The 17,947-nt window shown below is 34.9% G+C and overlaps 1 protein-coding gene across 1 annotated transcript in view; it reads right to left on the bottom strand.

Moving 5' to 3' along the window:
- Window positions 1-730: 730 nt before the first annotated feature.
- SPRED1 (sprouty related EVH1 domain containing 1) overlaps window positions 731-17,947 on the bottom strand; it is a 64,360-nt gene continuing 47,143 nt past the window's right edge. Inside the window, exons 5-6 of the mRNA XM_064658484.1 lie at window positions 10,585-10,743; window positions 731-5,864 (exon numbers count right to left, since the gene is read on the bottom strand). Coding sequence (XP_064514554.1) covers window positions 5,205-5,864; window positions 10,585-10,743 — 819 coding nt within the window. The 3' untranslated portion in view covers window positions 731-5,204. The remainder of the gene's footprint in view (window positions 5,865-10,584; window positions 10,744-17,947) is intronic.

The following is a 17,947-nucleotide window of genomic DNA, read 5'->3' on the forward strand; positions in this document are numbered from 1 at the left end:
TTTCGCGTAATTCTATAATTTTCTCTATTAACCCCTCACCTTATCAGTCACTCAATTCATTTGTCTGTTTTATTTCTCTTGTAGAGCTGCATTTTCAAATCAATTAAAAGCTCAAGTATCAATAGTTAATAGTCCATGTAATGATTACACCTGGCAGTAATAAAATTCTTCAAGTTAGCAACTTATCAAATGAACAGTGAGAATTACTCTATTGGCTGTAACCAATAATAAAACATCTGCAAAACCTAGAGGCAAATACATTTCAATTTAGAATAATGCATCCTAAACCCTGACCACTGAGCTTTCAAATTACAGCCTCACAGTTTCTACTCGTTCGTTTTTCTTCATGGAATAATTAGTTTTGCTTTGTTTTCTGGTGTATATCTAATTCTTTAACTTACACAAAGCTTAGTATTATATTCAGATACACATTTTTGTGGTGGGGTCGAGTGGGAACTTATATATATACGGTTTATAAAAGAAATCTTGACCTCCATAGCATGATGTCAAGGACAAGTACTGCTGTAGATAAAAAGCAAGCTGGTATAAGTACATTTTTCTTTAAAACATTATAGCAGCTATTAAGTGGTTCTTACGATGGAAGATGCTGGAGCTTGAAAGTAATACTTCTATTTACTTCTTTTTGTTCTGTTCTTGAGCTGCAATGTTTTATTTCATATGCACTGTTCAGAGTAATCCCAGCACAGAATGGAAAAAACATGTTAGCTGCTTCATTTTTAAGATAGTTTTAATCAGGTAATTACAAGAAAAAACATTAAAACAATTTTTATGGTGTTATCTGCTATGTCAACTTACAAGGATATGATGTAACAAACCAGTTACAAACTTAAAGACATATTTACATTATATACTCAAAGTAACAAGCTATATTCATAAAGGAAACACCTATGGGATGAGTTACCTAAATTATACATCAATTACTAGAAACAAATAGCAGTTGAGGTTTAATGGAAACAATATACACATGAGGCACTTTGAGGTCATTAGGGTGGAAAGCAAATGGCACCAAGCAAAAGAAGGAAAACCATGTACAGCTTATACTGCAGCTTTGAACATGAAGGCTGCTTCTTCACCAAATGTTTGATTTCTTTAACGAACCACAACTTTTGCAATTAAGAGAGAGAAACCTTCAGGGAAGAAAACCCCCAAAACGAAACCCAAACAAGCCCCCCAACTCCTCTTTTTTTTCATCAGTGCACCAAAGGAAACAGAAGTTTTATCCACTGCTGGACTAACAGTACCATAAGGCATCTTTTTAAAGTTCTTGTTTTCATTGCCAGCCCTGAGCCTGATCTCCATTTTACTAATAAGAATGTATAGCTGTACTGGCTGCACACTGTGCCATAAGCTCAGAGAAGATTTAAAGTCTCATTTAAACCTGGGCATTATTTACATAGGAGTTCAACATTATCCTCCAGGTACACATGGACAGATCATTCTGAAGAGAACTCATCCAAAATGGGAATGTTATATTCCAACAACCAGAATTAAGGCATTCTTCAAAATACCTTTCCTTCTCTAGAGGAAACTGCATTGGTTAAGACTGTTTGGAACATCCCTTCCTTAAGCTCTGGAAGAGTTTTATGCCAGCATTTGCTGCTGTTTACTAAATAGTTACCATAATAATTGTAGGATATTATCAAATATTGCTTTAACTGTGCACACAACTGTAGGTATACTTTTCGCAGCTACTGAATTGCATATGTGAGTGCACGCACCCACCTGTGCATACTCAAAACTTGATTTATATCACAAACCAAAAGGCCAGATTCCCTCCGTGTGAACATCAAAGCTCCATCACTTTGCTGTGGGAAGAACTTCAAGAGGGGAAATAGATAAAATAAGAATAAAAAAAATATTTCTTATAAACTCAGTGACAGAATCAAAAGAATTTTAATTTCATTTCTGATTTTTATGCTCCTGCGTAACAGGCCATTGTAACTATTTTAAACCTAAGAAAATATATGGTTAAAGGATTTGTACTTCAGTGTTAATAATGGCACTTAAGAAGCATGATGAGATAAGAAATCACAGTAAAATTCCAAATTACAATCCTGTAAATTCATAACTAAAGCATAACATATTTGTGTAACTTAATCGTGCACCAATGGCCAGTTAAATGACGATTTAATCCAATACTGCGCCTGAACGTCACTTTTCCCCCAGTAGATGGTGCACGAGTGCTGCTGTCATTTAACTTCTTTCCGCACTTTCAAGGGAAAATACTTAATTTTCACGGTAACCGAGGCTTTCAACAAGCGAGGGACTTAATATTCAGTGACAGTTTCCAAAGGCTCGGGTCCCCTCTAAGCAGCACAAAGCTTTGCTACTACATGGCTGACGAACTACAACTCTGACATTAAAAGCAAGAGGAAGAGTATGGATTGGGGAAGAAATTCCTCTCTTTCCAAATGCTTAAGAAAGTATTTCAGAAGAGATAGGATAAATGTAACATGCCACCAAAAACAAAAGATATGCAGATGTAGCAGCCTTTTCTGGAATGGGTTTGCCATATGTCCACCTTCCACTACTTCTCTCCCAAATACAACAGTGGGTAAGATCCTTAACACCAGAAGAAAAGGTACACATGCAGGCTACTAAAACCAACCCTTTTGTAATCTTGTAGCTTTGCATTCAGTTAGTTGCTCTCAAACCAGGCATGCAGGCTGACACTTCCAGCACAAGAACAAGTGAGCATACGTCCGTTCAGTAACTCTTTTTTAGATGAAGCAATTCTTCAAAGAGAAAAGCAAAAGGTGAAAACATTTTAGCAGCAAAGTGGTTAAATGCAAGGTAAAAATATTAATGCACACATTCAATAAAAATATTAAAGCATATATGTTTCATATAAAATACAGTACAGGACCAGGAGTTTCACTGTGTTGTATAGTGCTCAGAGGAAACTGTTAAACTAATTTCTTTCTGAAGTATATACATAATACGATTATATAGTATTTTTCTATACAGCCAGCAAGTTCTTTTCTTAAGTTGTTCATACCTCTCCACCTTGAATGAGGAACCCAGCATTCAGAAATTATAAATTCCTCTCATTCACTAGGAAAACATCACCTTTTTTTTTAATGAAAGTTGTTTTTAAAGTTAACAGTCTATTCTAGGCAACCAAGTTTAGCTGAAAATGTGTGAAGCATGAAAACCAACCAGAGTAGCAGCTTTCAAATATATAAACAGTAAAAACCAAGACTGCTGCTACCGTATCATATTCTTGGACTTGAGTCATCCAATCAACTCTTAATACAAAACTAGAAGCTCTTCTGTAACTTCTATAGTTATCAAGATATTTGTCTTCTTTTTCAATGTGAAATAATACTTTCAGATGATCTATATACACAAGGTGGCCAATTCAAGCTGTAATATAAATATAAATGTTTTCTTTCAAAAAGTATTTTACAGAGAGATAAAGTTATTTACATTTGCTCATTTTACTTCTGGGCTACAAAGGAAAATTAAGGGGACTGGTACAGGCAGAAAAAAATTACACAAAATATACTGAAAAAAATGCATAGAAGTGAGAAAAGTAAGTCATGTGCATCTTTTAAAATGACTCAGTTAGGTTGTTTGTTTAATAACAAGGGTATACTGAGGAGAGTCTGTCCCACTCCAGCCAAGATGTCAAATAGGCATCTTCACTGATAAATTATGACTGTTTTTAGTGTTGTACATCTTTAACAAGAAGTAACATGTTTGTTACTTCATAACAGAGCAAAACACGTAATGTTTTAAAAAATTCTCTATGGGTTAATTAGTTAATTCTTACCTGAAAGTTAAAGACTTAGTAAGTACAAAACCATAAGAAATATCATACACAATATATCACCGTGCATACACACACATACACATGCTCTCTCACTCTCCACCACCACTCTCCCACCACTCCACCGCCGCCTTGAAAGTTCCCAATTAAGAAGTTCACTCAGTTTTGCCTAGGCTGTAATTTATTTCTCAAGCTAAGCCTTTTGTTGTTGTTTTTGAACAAAACACACAGTACTTTTGTTCTTGCCCATTCAAATTAGAAAAAGTTGTGGTTCAAAATAATGAGAACAATTTCACTTTTGTTATTAATCTTTTGTTTTAATCATAGTACTTGATAAACAGCTGAACAGGATCCTAGTTTAACAGAAGGATAAACAAGAACACTGATGACAATTTGTTACAACTGCCTTAATGTACCTTTTGCTTAATGAACATCTGAATATGCAAGAAAATATTTTTGGAGGACACCCCAAAAGAAAACAACTTGCTGGTTGAACAACAGAAACAACGTCCTTTTTGCTATTATGTTGAAATCAAAGTCATTTATATATAAAAATAAATGTTATGTTCTAACAAGAACATTTTAGACAATTACATCTGTGCTTAACAAAAAATATTGGTCACTTGAGACTAGAATAATTAATATTTTAAAGGTTTTTAGATTATCAGAATGTATGGATACAATTCAACACAAACTGTAGCTGAAGGGAACCAGGACTGAAAATATCAATTCGTCCATCTGGAATAAAAATGCAACTAAATTAACTAATTAAATATTTAAAATACTACCATGGAATGTGACAGTAGATATGGTCCATACCTACTATATCGGAGGGAAGGAAAGTTTAACATGTAATAATTCGTACCTTACACATTTAGTTAAATATAAACATTTGTTATTTATACATAAAGTCGCTTCCAAAAAACTATTAATAAGTGATTTAGTTGCACTTAAAATCAGTTTTATTTCTCATTTGCCAAGTATTAACTTTTCTTAATCTTAAATCAACTGTCACTAGTGCACTTTTAGTTAAAATTTCCCATCAGGTAAGTTTAATCCTTTTAAAAGAGCCCCCTCACCTAAACCATGAATGTACAAAGTGGCAAAAGTTAATCTCTTTTAGTATAATCATAGTTTATATACTCATTTTATAGCCAATAATAAGAACAGGCTTTCCTTTGCAAGATCTCCTTCACAACTCGCAACAAATGCCACGCACTCAAAGGAAATAGTTAGGCGTGGCTACCACTTGTAAAATGCCAAGGTCTGACAAGTCTTGTTGCTTCCTCCACATCAAGCATCTCTTATGTGAAAGAAGATTCCCTTCAGCTTGCCAAAAAGCTTCCACAAATCCAAGTTAGATGCTTCCTGGAAACAAAGATTTTTCAGCTCTGTTTGGCACAAGACTGATTCATCCCGCAGCTTTATGCTTTCCTCCACAGCACCCACACACCTCACCACAGTGATGGCATGCTCTCAAGGGGAGGTAGCAGCACATACATGGAGCAATGAAAGAGAGTGCCACCAGTGCTAACCAGCGTAAGCAGAACTTGTCATCACTAGTGTCACACGAGCAAGGATCAGAGAAATCTCCTTCAGAGTCTGACATGCAGTGATACAGCATGCTCTCTGCGCAAAGCATGCAACTAACTTGGTAGATACATCTTTTAATAGGATCTGGCGCATCTTGACATTTTCCTCTGCCATTATCTTCATGATTAAACCTTTCCTGGCAGTATATACAGCGGGAACGCTCACCATCCTCTTTTCTTCTTTTTGAGTTTTTAAATTTTGATGAGGAAGGCTGAGTTTTAAATACCACAGAACTCTTCGAGTCTTTCAGGGAATTCAACTTAGTTCCATCCCCACATGGGTATAAATAGTCAGATTTTTTACTGTCTGATTTAGAAAATGGTATATTTGAGTCTGCATCATCCCTCTCCAGGTCGTTCTTCCACATGTCAGGATGCCTGTAGTCTGCATAACGACGTATCAAAATGTCACGAGGGTTTATCCTAACAATTTCATCTTCGTCCTGAAAACTAACGTGTCTGATGGACTTCAGTGGGACCTGAAATGGCAAAGTAAGAGAAGTTTACTACAGTGAAGTCTCAAATTTACATCCACCTACAATGTAAAACTCAAATTAGAAAATTAAAAAACAACACTTTTTTTCCTTGCTGCTTGACCATAAAAAAATCCAGCTTATTTTCTCACTATTACAATCTACAAACTTCCCCACAGTAATGAGTCTTTTGCATGGTATTAGGTCTATGAGCTTTAGTATTCTTTCCTGACTTTTCAATACCTTGTAAGAGCTTTGAACATTTTGCTATCCACACAAAACTTGATGCTGCTCTTTGAATTATGCTCAAAATTAGGGTGTTAACATCTTTCGGTGGAAATTAACTCCACAGATTAATTATGCCTTACGTGAACGTGCTGATTTCACGTCAGCAATGATCTGCTGCTTTAGGACTAACTCCCTCATACATTCACTTTTGTATTATCTAGGAGAAGCTTTCCTTTATTCCTGTCTTAAATTTTTGAACTCTCTCCATTTTATAACAAGAGTACTCAATATTTGTTACTTATTCTCAAAGCTGCATTCTAAATGAGGATTTTATCATGTGAAGAATAATATGCACTATGATGATCATCAGCTTCTAAAGACATTTCCCCTTAGCCAATTACAGTACTTAAATTACTACAATTACAGTACTTAAATTCATTAGTTTAGGACACTAGCAAACATCTAAGTACTTCCTAAATTCTCAGTTTGTAATGAACTGACTATAATTCAAGACTTTAAAAGGCAGGTAAGAAGGAACGTGCTAAACATGCACAAAACAAACAGAGAAATAAGAGAGAGTTCTTGTTCTGCCTTACAATGAGAGGGCATGGGGGCATAGAAAAGTTGTCAAAGGTGGCAAAATTCATAGAATCATCTGAACTGAAATACTGAAGACCTCAGATAAAAGTGTAAGATAGTGGACTGCCACTAAGTGTTACTGAAATCACATTACAAGTGACTTGCAAGAAAAGGTGCAAATAATGACAAGATAAAAATTTCGCATGTGTATGAAAGTAGCTCCTGAAAATAGCAGACAGTGCAAAGGTCTCAGTACGTCCCAGTATTCCTACCTTACAGACAGGCAATTATTTTCCTACACTGTAGGGCTATTATAATCAGAGACAGATTAAAAGTGGGCTTCAAGTCAAATTCCGCCTTCTCCTTCTGTCAAGTGCACAGCCTGTAAATCACCTCACAGGTGGTTTACAAAAAATCTCCACTCCCTAACCTATTAGCCTTACAAAGTCTCCAGAATCATGAATTATTTGGGAATGCATCTTTGGCACCAGTATGGTTGCTTTGGGAGCATTTACCTTATTAATACTCAAATTAATGAGAATTAATGTGTCACCATTCCAAAGTGGAGGACAACAGTTGAACTGCATGTTCCTAATCTGTTGCAGTGTGTGACAGAGAACTACTGAAAATTATGTTAAAACACTTCTATTTTACTTCTCACGTGCCTAAGGTCCTACTACACTGAAGTCTGCATGTCCTGGTTTTGGGGTAGGAGACAGAGGAGGGAGAAGGGAAGGCAGCTGCGAAAGAGGAAGAAAGAACTTATTAAAATATGCCATCTTCTGATTATGTAAGAATATCTGTAGCCTGCTCTAACCATCACTTCCCTGCTCAACAATCCTTGTGTGATAAGTACAGAACTGTAATTAGAGCTGCTTTGCCCTGAGACTCTCAACTGGAATATGCTAACAATAATAATGTTTTTTTTCCCGTGGCTCTAAGCCACATAGTTGGACTTCCACAAGGTCTCAAGGATATAAGAAGAAGAAAGGTTATATCCTATTTAGCTAACATTGCTCCTCTTCCTATACAAGCCAGTCAGGCTTCCCCTTTGCTTATAAAAGCAGAGTTCTTCTCAACTCTACTCTGTTTTCAAACAAGAGGAAGAGTATTGTTTGGCACCAATAAATAGCTATGGCTAATTGGCTTTCTTGAGCACTTTACAGCATAAATTTATTTAAGGGGAAAAGCAGCAAAAATGTCATTAGAATCCCATATGTTACAGGCATAAAGGATCCTTACCCCACTGTCCACATAGAATATTACGCACACATTTAAGACATTAAATAAAACCCATTGTTTAAAGGAAAAAACCCTAAAACCTCAAACAAAAAAACCCACCCTCAACCTCCCATTCCCCAGACAGCTAATAGCCATTAAAGATCACTACAAATGCTAACAGCTGTAAAATCTGACCTCTCCTCAGCCTTTGAAGGCTTATTTCCTTGAGCAGAACACATCATATACATAGAACTCATTTAATTTTTTCGAGTCCCCAGCCCAACACCTAAAAATATTTAAGAATTGACATGTTACAAACAAAGCACTGCTACACATTCTTTATACAACTGATGTTGAGAAGTATTTTTTTAAGAAAGAAAGTGGGAAATGCTGAAAAACAAGCAAACTGGAGAAATGTTGGAAAAGCTTTATTTAAATGAAGTGCTTACTCGTTGGGTGTTTAATGGGACCTACATGAACACATGAAAACTTAAGAACAATACACAATTCAAATTCAATTAAGTACAAATACCAGCAAAATTCAATGAGAATAACAGACACAGTCCTCTAAACATTCAAAATTAAAACTCAGTATGCCATCTCTGTATGCCAGCTGAAGCAGGAAGGGAGTAGGAATATTACAGCAAACTGAAATTCTACAAAATATCTGATTATGAACATGATTAGCCAGATGGAAATTAGAGAGAAAATTTTTGTTGACATGCCTGAACCCACAAGTATTGCACCTTACTTGAAGGGATGCACCTCTAAACAAGGCATGGTCACTTGCTTGGTACTGTAGCCTTTGCTGTTTCTGCCCAAACAGATACACCTGTCTTTGCTGAGCTTGTAATTTCACAATATGAGGACACCAGCAGCTGAATCTATCATTGCAAAACACTAAATTTAAGTTAAACATGCATCCACGTATCAGAAGCTGAAAAGCTGAGGGGCTTAAGTATTTTCTACTAATAGCCAAAGTACTACAGGTAAAGATCTGAATTGTCATTAATCACTTTAGTTTGAGCGCACACTTCTCAAGCTGTTCAACTTACGAGCACAGTAAGAGTGTTCAAACTTATTTACGTAAAATTGAAACAAAACAGGTAATTAGCTCAAGATTTGCTGTGCCACCTGGTCACATGCATGGAGTTTAGCTGAGACAGTGCAGCATGTGCATATACAGAATGTGAGGTTTTGTTGACTTGCCTATATTCTAAATGTGTGTATCACAAGACCATGCAAAAAGCATGGAATATCAGTTGCAGATGGTGACAAAATATGATAAGAATATTTAAAAAAATATCTACTTAAATTTTCATGGAATCTCTCATAACTGCAGTTTTCAATTGGAGCACTTTAATTTCAAAAAAATTACTATTTAATTTCTATTAGACAGACACAAACTACCCAGTATACCACAGCTTAAATTATCATTTACTCAGTAGCCAATTTTATAGACGCTCTTAAAACAGGTATTTTAAGCTAATGCCCTTTTCTTTACAACTCAATGAAGACTAACATCACATACATCATTGGTTACTGTAGCTATTACATGTTAGCTGCAATAACCTAATCACCTATCCATCCTATTCTAAAAAATATTTACAATTCTATTTGCAAGTAAATGGGAAGAGGGAAAAATATGTACCTCTTGATGAACAGAACAAACAAAAATATGAGGTGACTTATACAAAGAGATAACTGGAGTAGGTCAATGATTAAAAATCAGAAGTTCAAAATTTTGAGCTCTTTACTTAGTTCTCCAGGTGATACTGCTCACTTCCTTTGCCCAATAAAGCAGTTTAAGAGCAGCTGATACAAGACTTTAATACAATCCTATCTTTCTCTGCAAAAATGACTGAGAGTACTAAAAAGCTCTATTTCAAGGAACAGAAATATTTCTGACAAGTCTTCAAAACTACTTGAACTTGCATTCTGCTTTGACTGCTGTTATTTACATATTCTAAGAGCTTCCCATGTGTTTGCTTCTTGACATAAAAGCTTCCCAGGCTTCTAGACGTAAGACCCTCAAATTAATTATTATCCAACTTACTGTTAAGTCTACTTCTACAGGCTACAAAAACTGTCAAATTCTTTGAGCTTTAGAAAAAAGAAAAATGTATAGTGCTAGAGGAAAAGCTGTACCAGTGGCTGAATACTTTTTATACATAACTGATACATTCTTTTCCTTTGTGAACCAAAACAGAGTATTTTAGTTTTAATAGGCAGTTAGAGAGGATAAGCAATGTTTCACTAAAAATATTTAGCAGAAGTGCACTACTTTGCAACAGTTTTAAAGACACTTTTCAATATTTCTAATCAAAACATTATTAGTATACGTATAACCAAGACTGAGCTCATGGCCAAATAACATTTTCTGAAAAATTTTTAACAGCTTTTCAAGGCTGCAGATACTGAAGTCTGTAATACAAAAACTGAATTCAAAGAAAATAAAGATTTATTAATGTAGTCTGGTGCAATACAAACACAGGTAAATACCTTCAGAAAGCTTTATCTCTGCCATAATAATGCTATAATATTTCAGCTGCAAAGCCTATATTGGTAATTTCAAGAAGTTGAGAGTATAATACTACACACAGGGACTTAGAACAAAGTGATTTCTTGTCAGAAACTACATACTGTGCCATTAATACAGCAAGCAAATAAGAACAGCTTCTTTTATTGGTATTCTTACCTGGTTAGGTTGGTTAGGAAAACAGGCTCTCCTGGTGTTGAAATCCTCAAATGCTGAAGGCCTTAAATTAGCACTGTTGTAGGTTTCACTGGTTACTACAGTTTCATGTTGAAAAAGGTGATCTTTCATTAATGAACCTGATGTATTTTCTTGAGCAGTCTAGAACACATAAGAACTCCCTTGAAATGATTTTGCATTTATACAAAACCCACACCAAACCCACCAAGTTCACATATAAATGTGTTAATATTCTATGTAATGTGTTAGAGGCATCTAAAAATAGAAGTATTTTTAAAGCACTTAGAAGTAGGCAAGTATTTTCTTTACTATGAGTCAGCCTTGGTAAATACAAAGTTTCATCTCTGCAGAGAGTACAACTTGGGCACTTCAGATACACACCTTCCGAACTCAGTTGCCAAATCAGACTTCTTTAAGGAAGCAGAGATTAGCCCAGTCTCTGAGATTATGCTTTCTCTAACCACTCATGAGGCTGCCAGTATTTACAAAAGTACAACTGGAGAAAAAAAAACTTCTGAGACTAATAAGACAAAAGCTAGTCAGATCTTTTAATAAATTAAAAGCAAGAAAGTCAGTTTTAACATACACTAATTAACAATATCTAATTACAGCAAGTGTGTATTAAACAACTAATGACTGACTTTTAAAGAAATTAAGGTTATATCAGGCAATTTGATACAAAAGTGAGACCATGTGGCAATATATTATAATGAGATATCTGCAGGACCTGTGCCATTTAGAATAAAGAAGAGGATGTATGTTTGGGTGGAATACTGGCTTGTGAGGTGATCCAGCTTCTGAAATGAATAGAAAAACAAACAGTCCTCATTCTTTAAGCTTAACTGACTGGGGTATACTTAGGATACAGCAGAGCATTTTGATACTAATCCCATTGGGCTGCCAAAAATGTACTGTAGGATGTTTTGTTTGTATTGAGAGATGCTGTAAAGTTAACTGGCTGTCATCATCTGATAGCACTGAGAAAATTCTGGCATCATCCAACTTCCAGCAATGAGAATGTTTTAGCTTTATTACAAGGACTTGTATATATCAAGAAAACATTAAGAGGAGAAGAATAAAAACACTGCAGAAAACTACTGAGGCAGAGGCAAACTGAAAGTTTTGTCAGGTTCATTTATCAAAATACTTAAGGAACTTATTCTGCGATTACATTAGCACCTCATGTATGTAAAAGCCTAATGTATCAAGTTCTAAGACTATCTAGAGAAACGGGAAGTAGCGGGTCTGTACCTGACTTTTAGGAGAAAGGAAATCATCACATCACTAAAAAAATTATGTATTGCTCAAAAGCACTGAGTGGAAAAACATTAAATTTAGTAATTAATTAATGATCAGCTTAATGAATACTAGAAAGCATACACCCCAAGAAAGATAATAGCTCACTCAATCAGGTTAAAGTTCCCATGAAAAATTTTGAAGACAAGCAAAACTTCAGAAAGAAGTACTTCTTGCAGATCCTTGAGCGTGACAACAACACTAAAGCAACTGACCCTGTTATTGTCAAAATTCAATATTCTGGTCAAACACTCTCGAGAAAGGAGTATTAAAGAAATGTTGAAATGACTGGCAGTTAGACTTCATAGATGTACATTTATTTTAGGAGCAAAAAGTATCAAATATTAGTGCAGTATCAAACATCTTCCTAGCAGAAGGCATTCCTGCAGGTATATTGCCCAACGACAAAAAGCTTCCAAACAGTGGTTCAAACCACAGAAGAGCTGCGTTCAAAACAAGGAAGAAATGCCTACAACTATTTTTGGTTTGAACAACGTTAAAAATTATTACAAACATTTAAGCTAACAGCTAGAAGCCATTTTATAGAAACCACAGTGATAAGCACCCTGTTTCCCCCTTGCTCCCCTCCCCCTGCTATTATAAATTTGAATGGTCTAGGGAGAATGGAGCAAGCTGCAAAAACTACTACTCCTTTCTTCCCAGGGAAAAAAGATACTACCCACAAGCCAGTCTTTATCCCTGGGTGAGATTTGCAACAGCCTGCATTATTTCCTGTCCCTGCAGGTGACTGACACCTTTTTTCTTCAGCAGCAAACTACCTACACTACAGAGCAAAAAGGACACGTATGCGCTCCCCTTGGCAGTCAAGAAAGGCTTCATCTAATGAAGGACACAGGCAACAATCATCTATTACAGTGCTAACTAGCAGTGCCAGACAATGATGTATGAAAAACAAACCATACTCTTAAAGCAAACCTTTGTGCCCTACACACAGCAATTATCAAAGAATGCTTTTAGAAAATTCCAAAATGAACATCACAATTCAAGCTAATTGACTTCAAGGACAAATTTCGGGGTGGCAGGAGGCAGAGAAAGGCACCTGATCTTTTGCAAGGCAAGAACTCATAAGACAGCCTTTCCGAAAGCACAATGCTCAGCTTACCAACCTAGATACTACAGGTAAGCGGACACAGCTGAACTTCTGATATTTATGAAACCCAAAAAGCAATCAGGTCAATTATGATCTTCTTTAGCCAATAAATATTCACTATGCAGAACAACAGAAATGCCAGATGAACATCATGAATTCTGTGGTTTTAATTAAACTGTAGTTTAGATACAGTCAAACCATGTTTATTCGTATCCAGAAAGCTTTTCATTGAACAACACTTCCTACTCCAATTTGATGTTTTATGATAAGGTCATAAACACCTGAAAACCCACATTTATAATGGAAACACTGACAAGCTGAAGTAGGAGGCCCTAGAAAACAAAAAGGCTTTTGTGTTGAAAATCCATTTAAGTAAAAAGCAAACATATAAAGTTTTCCACAAGAACTAGGCTTGTTATATTAAATATACAGAATATCACACACAAACACAGATGCACATATTCCCCTTTTCTACTGTCCAAAGCAATTACACCGCCCACATTTGATATCCTTTAACCACAGCCTGCAGAGTACAGTACTGGCATAGGTTATTCAGTATCATCTGTAAAGTAACCTACGCCAGTTTTTAATGCACAACGGAAATCTGGTTTGCTCCCAGCTGCTGGTATAATAATTACTGTCCTATGGTTGCTAAGAGATACTCTGATTTTTTTTCCAAGACTACTAAAACATTTCTGTGCGCACAGGCAAAAGGATGCTGGGTAAAGCAATAAAATGACTCCAGCTGTAGCTCTCCAGCAGAATTCAAAGCCAGATGACAGCTGTAGAGAAAATGAAAACCAGACTTCTTCAAATTTTCTCTCCTTACTTCTCCCAGTTTGCCAGAGTTAAGTCCGGGAGAGAATTCAACATTGTTCTGCAAACATTGTTAAAAATGTTCTGCTTTAAGTAAGTTTAATGATTACACAGAAGGATGGATGAGAGACCACATTTCCGTTGCATCCCAGTTCTTGCATTTACTTCCCATGAGGCCTGAAAATCTGCTGTTTGATGCTAACCAACATAAGAATGTTTAAATGTTTTTTCCTTAATTTTTCAATTGTGACTAGATGATACAGGTTTCAAAAACATCTGAATAACTTCCTTCTGCTTTAGCTATTTCTAAGACTGATGGAGCAGTATATCTGGCAAAGAAACTACTATTTTCAGGTATGTGTTTCTGACATGGGGTGAAATATGAACTAGATTACTCCGAATATTTTGTACAGTTTGAAGTAAAAAATAAGACATTTGACATGCTTCTTTCTTCAAAGGCTGTTCTACCTCAATATATACAGCACACTAGATGCAAAGAGGCTGTTAGGGTGAGGAAGAAAAAATATAATTCCTCCTGTTTCTAGAATACAATTCCAACAAAAAAACTTAATAAACCCAAATATTTTAGCACAGTATATGATTAGATTTATTTTAAATTGATAATGTGAATTAGTATTACTTTTAGTTCTAGGAACTGGGCCTAGTCAATTTATTAACTGCACTAAATATTGCTAATCTTTACTGGTTTACCATGTAGTACTGTCTTCTCCATAAAAACAAGGGTAAATTATTTCACATTTCCTCACAGGTCATAATTTATTTTAGAAAAATAATACTTAATACAAAAATAACAACTTCTTCAAACCTTTTGTTACAGACAAAATAAATTGAGTGGTCACTAAATAATGCAGTTATGAAAAGGTCTCTAAATAGTGTATTTACAAAGAGGCATATGAACTGTTAATGTCCTTCCTGACTGCACCAAAACCACTTATGATGTAAGTTGCAGGCCTTTTCCAGCTTTGTATTAGCAAAAAGCCCAACTTACTTACTTCTGAAAGAACAAGCCAAACTTTTTCTTCTGCTTATAATTTATCAGTCTACAGTTTTCTTCTGCCATTACTAAGAAACTGAAAAGCATAAGTGATCCATTTCTTACTACTTCAAAACTGTTAAAATGTGCTGGTAGCCTATAAATAACACCAGTATGGCTGAATCAACAAAACCTGAAAGAAATTAAGACTCAACTGCTCTATTTTTCAGTTCTTAAAAGCGAAACTTATAACACTTCAGGACCCAAAACCCACATAAAAATAATTTTAAATGCATGAGTTCTAGATTTCATTGATTAGATTTACCTCTAAGAAAAAAAATTCTGATTTTTATGGCTTTTTATTTCAGTTAAGCTAGATGAGTTTTAGAGCAAGAAGTTTATATTTGGTAGAGGAAAAGAATACAAGCCAATCTTTTAACAAACAAGCAAACTGACTTAAACAAGCTGCTCATCTACTACATTCAAAATGCATCATTTTATACCAAAACCATCCAAACTTCCTACCCAAACAAATTCCCAGTGCATATTTCCACGTAAGTATATATACATTTGCAGGCTCAATTTACCAACATTTCACAAAGTCAGATACCTCTTCATTATCTCATTTGTATATTTCTATTTGAGATTAATCTAGTAAGACTAAGGCTTATTTGATGATATAAGCAATTTACATCTAATAGGTTAACTAAACAACTAATAATAATCGTAATAATTTAAGCAACCATTAGAAACAAGTATGAAAACCTTTGATTGTATTCTTTTAATACTGAGACTAACATTATTTGTGAATTCAGAACAGCTAAAGAAACTATAATGAAGCTATGTCTTCTTAAAATGATAAATTTGATCTTCAGTAAAAATAATGCTTTTTCTGTTTGATTTTATTTACAAAATGTAAATAAAACCCCAAAAAATCTAGTAACCCAAGATACAACATAGTAAGCCAAATGCTAGCCTAGAAAGCACAAGAGTTCAGTTTTTGGATCTGCATTTAAGAGATGCACATACAACCTTTGGACAATCACTGTTTCTGCTTGCTACTTCTATAAAATGTAATAATAATTATTACAAGGAGGTATTGAGGTTTCACAACACCATCACTGAGAAGATCAGTTTTGATCTTACTTGGATCATTTTATTTGCTCTCTGTAGCACCAAATAAAATAACTTAAGAAGCATGTTTTGCTTTCTTCATCACTGGTCATCTTCATTACAAAAAAATCAAAAACAATGGTAATGAAATTTATGTACAAACTACATACTATATTCATACTTCAAATATACACTAAATACAGGATTCCTGCTGACTAGAACAGTATAGGCAAAACTCCCCTTATATTCTACCCACACTCTAAAATGCCCTTGCATAGATACACTCCAAAATTTACTCAAAAATAGTATTAGAGACTTGGTAAAAGAGCTTATAAAACAGCAAAACAAAAAATCATTAGGCCTTTTAAACTACATAGAGGCAAGAAGTGGAGGAGTGGAAGTCAACATGACTCTTCAAATACACAGTGCATTATCTTTAAAGAAAAATGGTCTTAGCCACCAGTTAAAAAACCCCGGGGTATCGAGTTTCATTTACAACAGTATCAATCATGGAAGGGGAAGGAATTAATAATGTGAAGGAGAATGTACACTATTTGGTATTTCAAAGGTATTCTTGGTGACTAGACCTGGTGCCTGTAACTAAAATGCAGCTTTTCTACACTGACATTCATAACCCTGCAGTTACAGCTTCGTTACTGATACATAAACCTGCTAAAGCAGGGTGAGTTCAGTCTTCCTTGCACTTTTTTTTCCCCCCTCTCTTCTAGTATTGTTGTTGACAGGCAATGCTAGTATCACTTATTTTACTTTGGTAGGTAGAGATATGGTAAGAGATATTGGCTAGCTTTTTTGCCTTTTGAAAGCAAGCAATTCTTGCCACTTATCCATGGCACAAATCCCCAAATGTAATGTGTGAAATTACATTTTATATCTAGAATGTAAAAGATGGTTCTACCACGTAAAAGATAGTTTGTACCACATAAGATTGTTTGTACCTGTAATATATATATATTGTGTATATATATACATACACACCTGTTTTATAAAGAATATTTTTTAAAATATATGTGTTTATTTTTAAAAATATATATAAAGTAAAACCTATATTTAGACACGTAAATAGGTGATGCATTTATATTCACATGTATATCGAATAGTTGTTGTAAACACACTTTTCTCCACTTTTCCAACAACAAATTTTGTAACTCTAAGGAACCACAGATATTTGCTTCAATTTTGGCATCCTTATATAGAAATATAATAACTAGGCAGCAAAATCAAGAGGCAATTCATTTGTTCTAATCTCATTAGGCCTGAAGAAATTGTTCAATAATTAATCCTTGCAACAAAGCATGTTTAAGCAAGTCTTTAAAGAGCTGATTAAGGACTGAATTGACTTTGGCACACATTTCCTCCATCCTGTAAAAATCTCATTCCTTTTTTAAATCTGAAATATCTAATATTTATAGCAATTTTACTTTCAAGTGCCTTAAAATAAAGCACTGCAAATACAGAACAACAGGTGGTTGCATAGCCAACACTCACACAAAGAAATAAAGTTCTTCTATCATAAAACGGAAAGAAATCAGGAGATTTCTGCATTGCCACTGCATTGCAGTATCCTTTCTAAATACTTGACTCTCAGTCTACTATCGTAATTTCATTCTTACCCATATCTTCTAAGTCTGCTGCTAATTTTTTTTGATTTTGTGTTGCAGAGATTCTACACTCGATCTATCTACACTGATAAAGAATTTATGCTGGCATATACGACAAAACTATTTCCCTCAAGAAACCACTTAGGAATAGTATCAATTTTCTGAATAGCCACTAAGACCCCTGAATCAACTTGTTTCTTTATCAGCTTCATATTAATTTAAATATTTGCACTCTGAAAACTGAGTATGTGTGTGAATAAAGGCAAGGCTTTCCCTAAAAATGTAAATAAGAAGGAAGAGATAACAAGCATACATAGACAGGAGGAGGATTTACTCACTTATATTACAGCTTTTTACTCTGTGTGTGTGTATACATATATCTACCTCTATATTTAT

The sequence above is a fragment of the Pseudopipra pipra genome, chromosome 6 (genome assembly GCF_036250125.1).
Source record: "Pseudopipra pipra isolate bDixPip1 chromosome 6, bDixPip1.hap1, whole genome shotgun sequence".
Taxonomy (NCBI): Eukaryota; Metazoa; Chordata; class Aves; order Passeriformes; family Pipridae; genus Pseudopipra; species Pseudopipra pipra.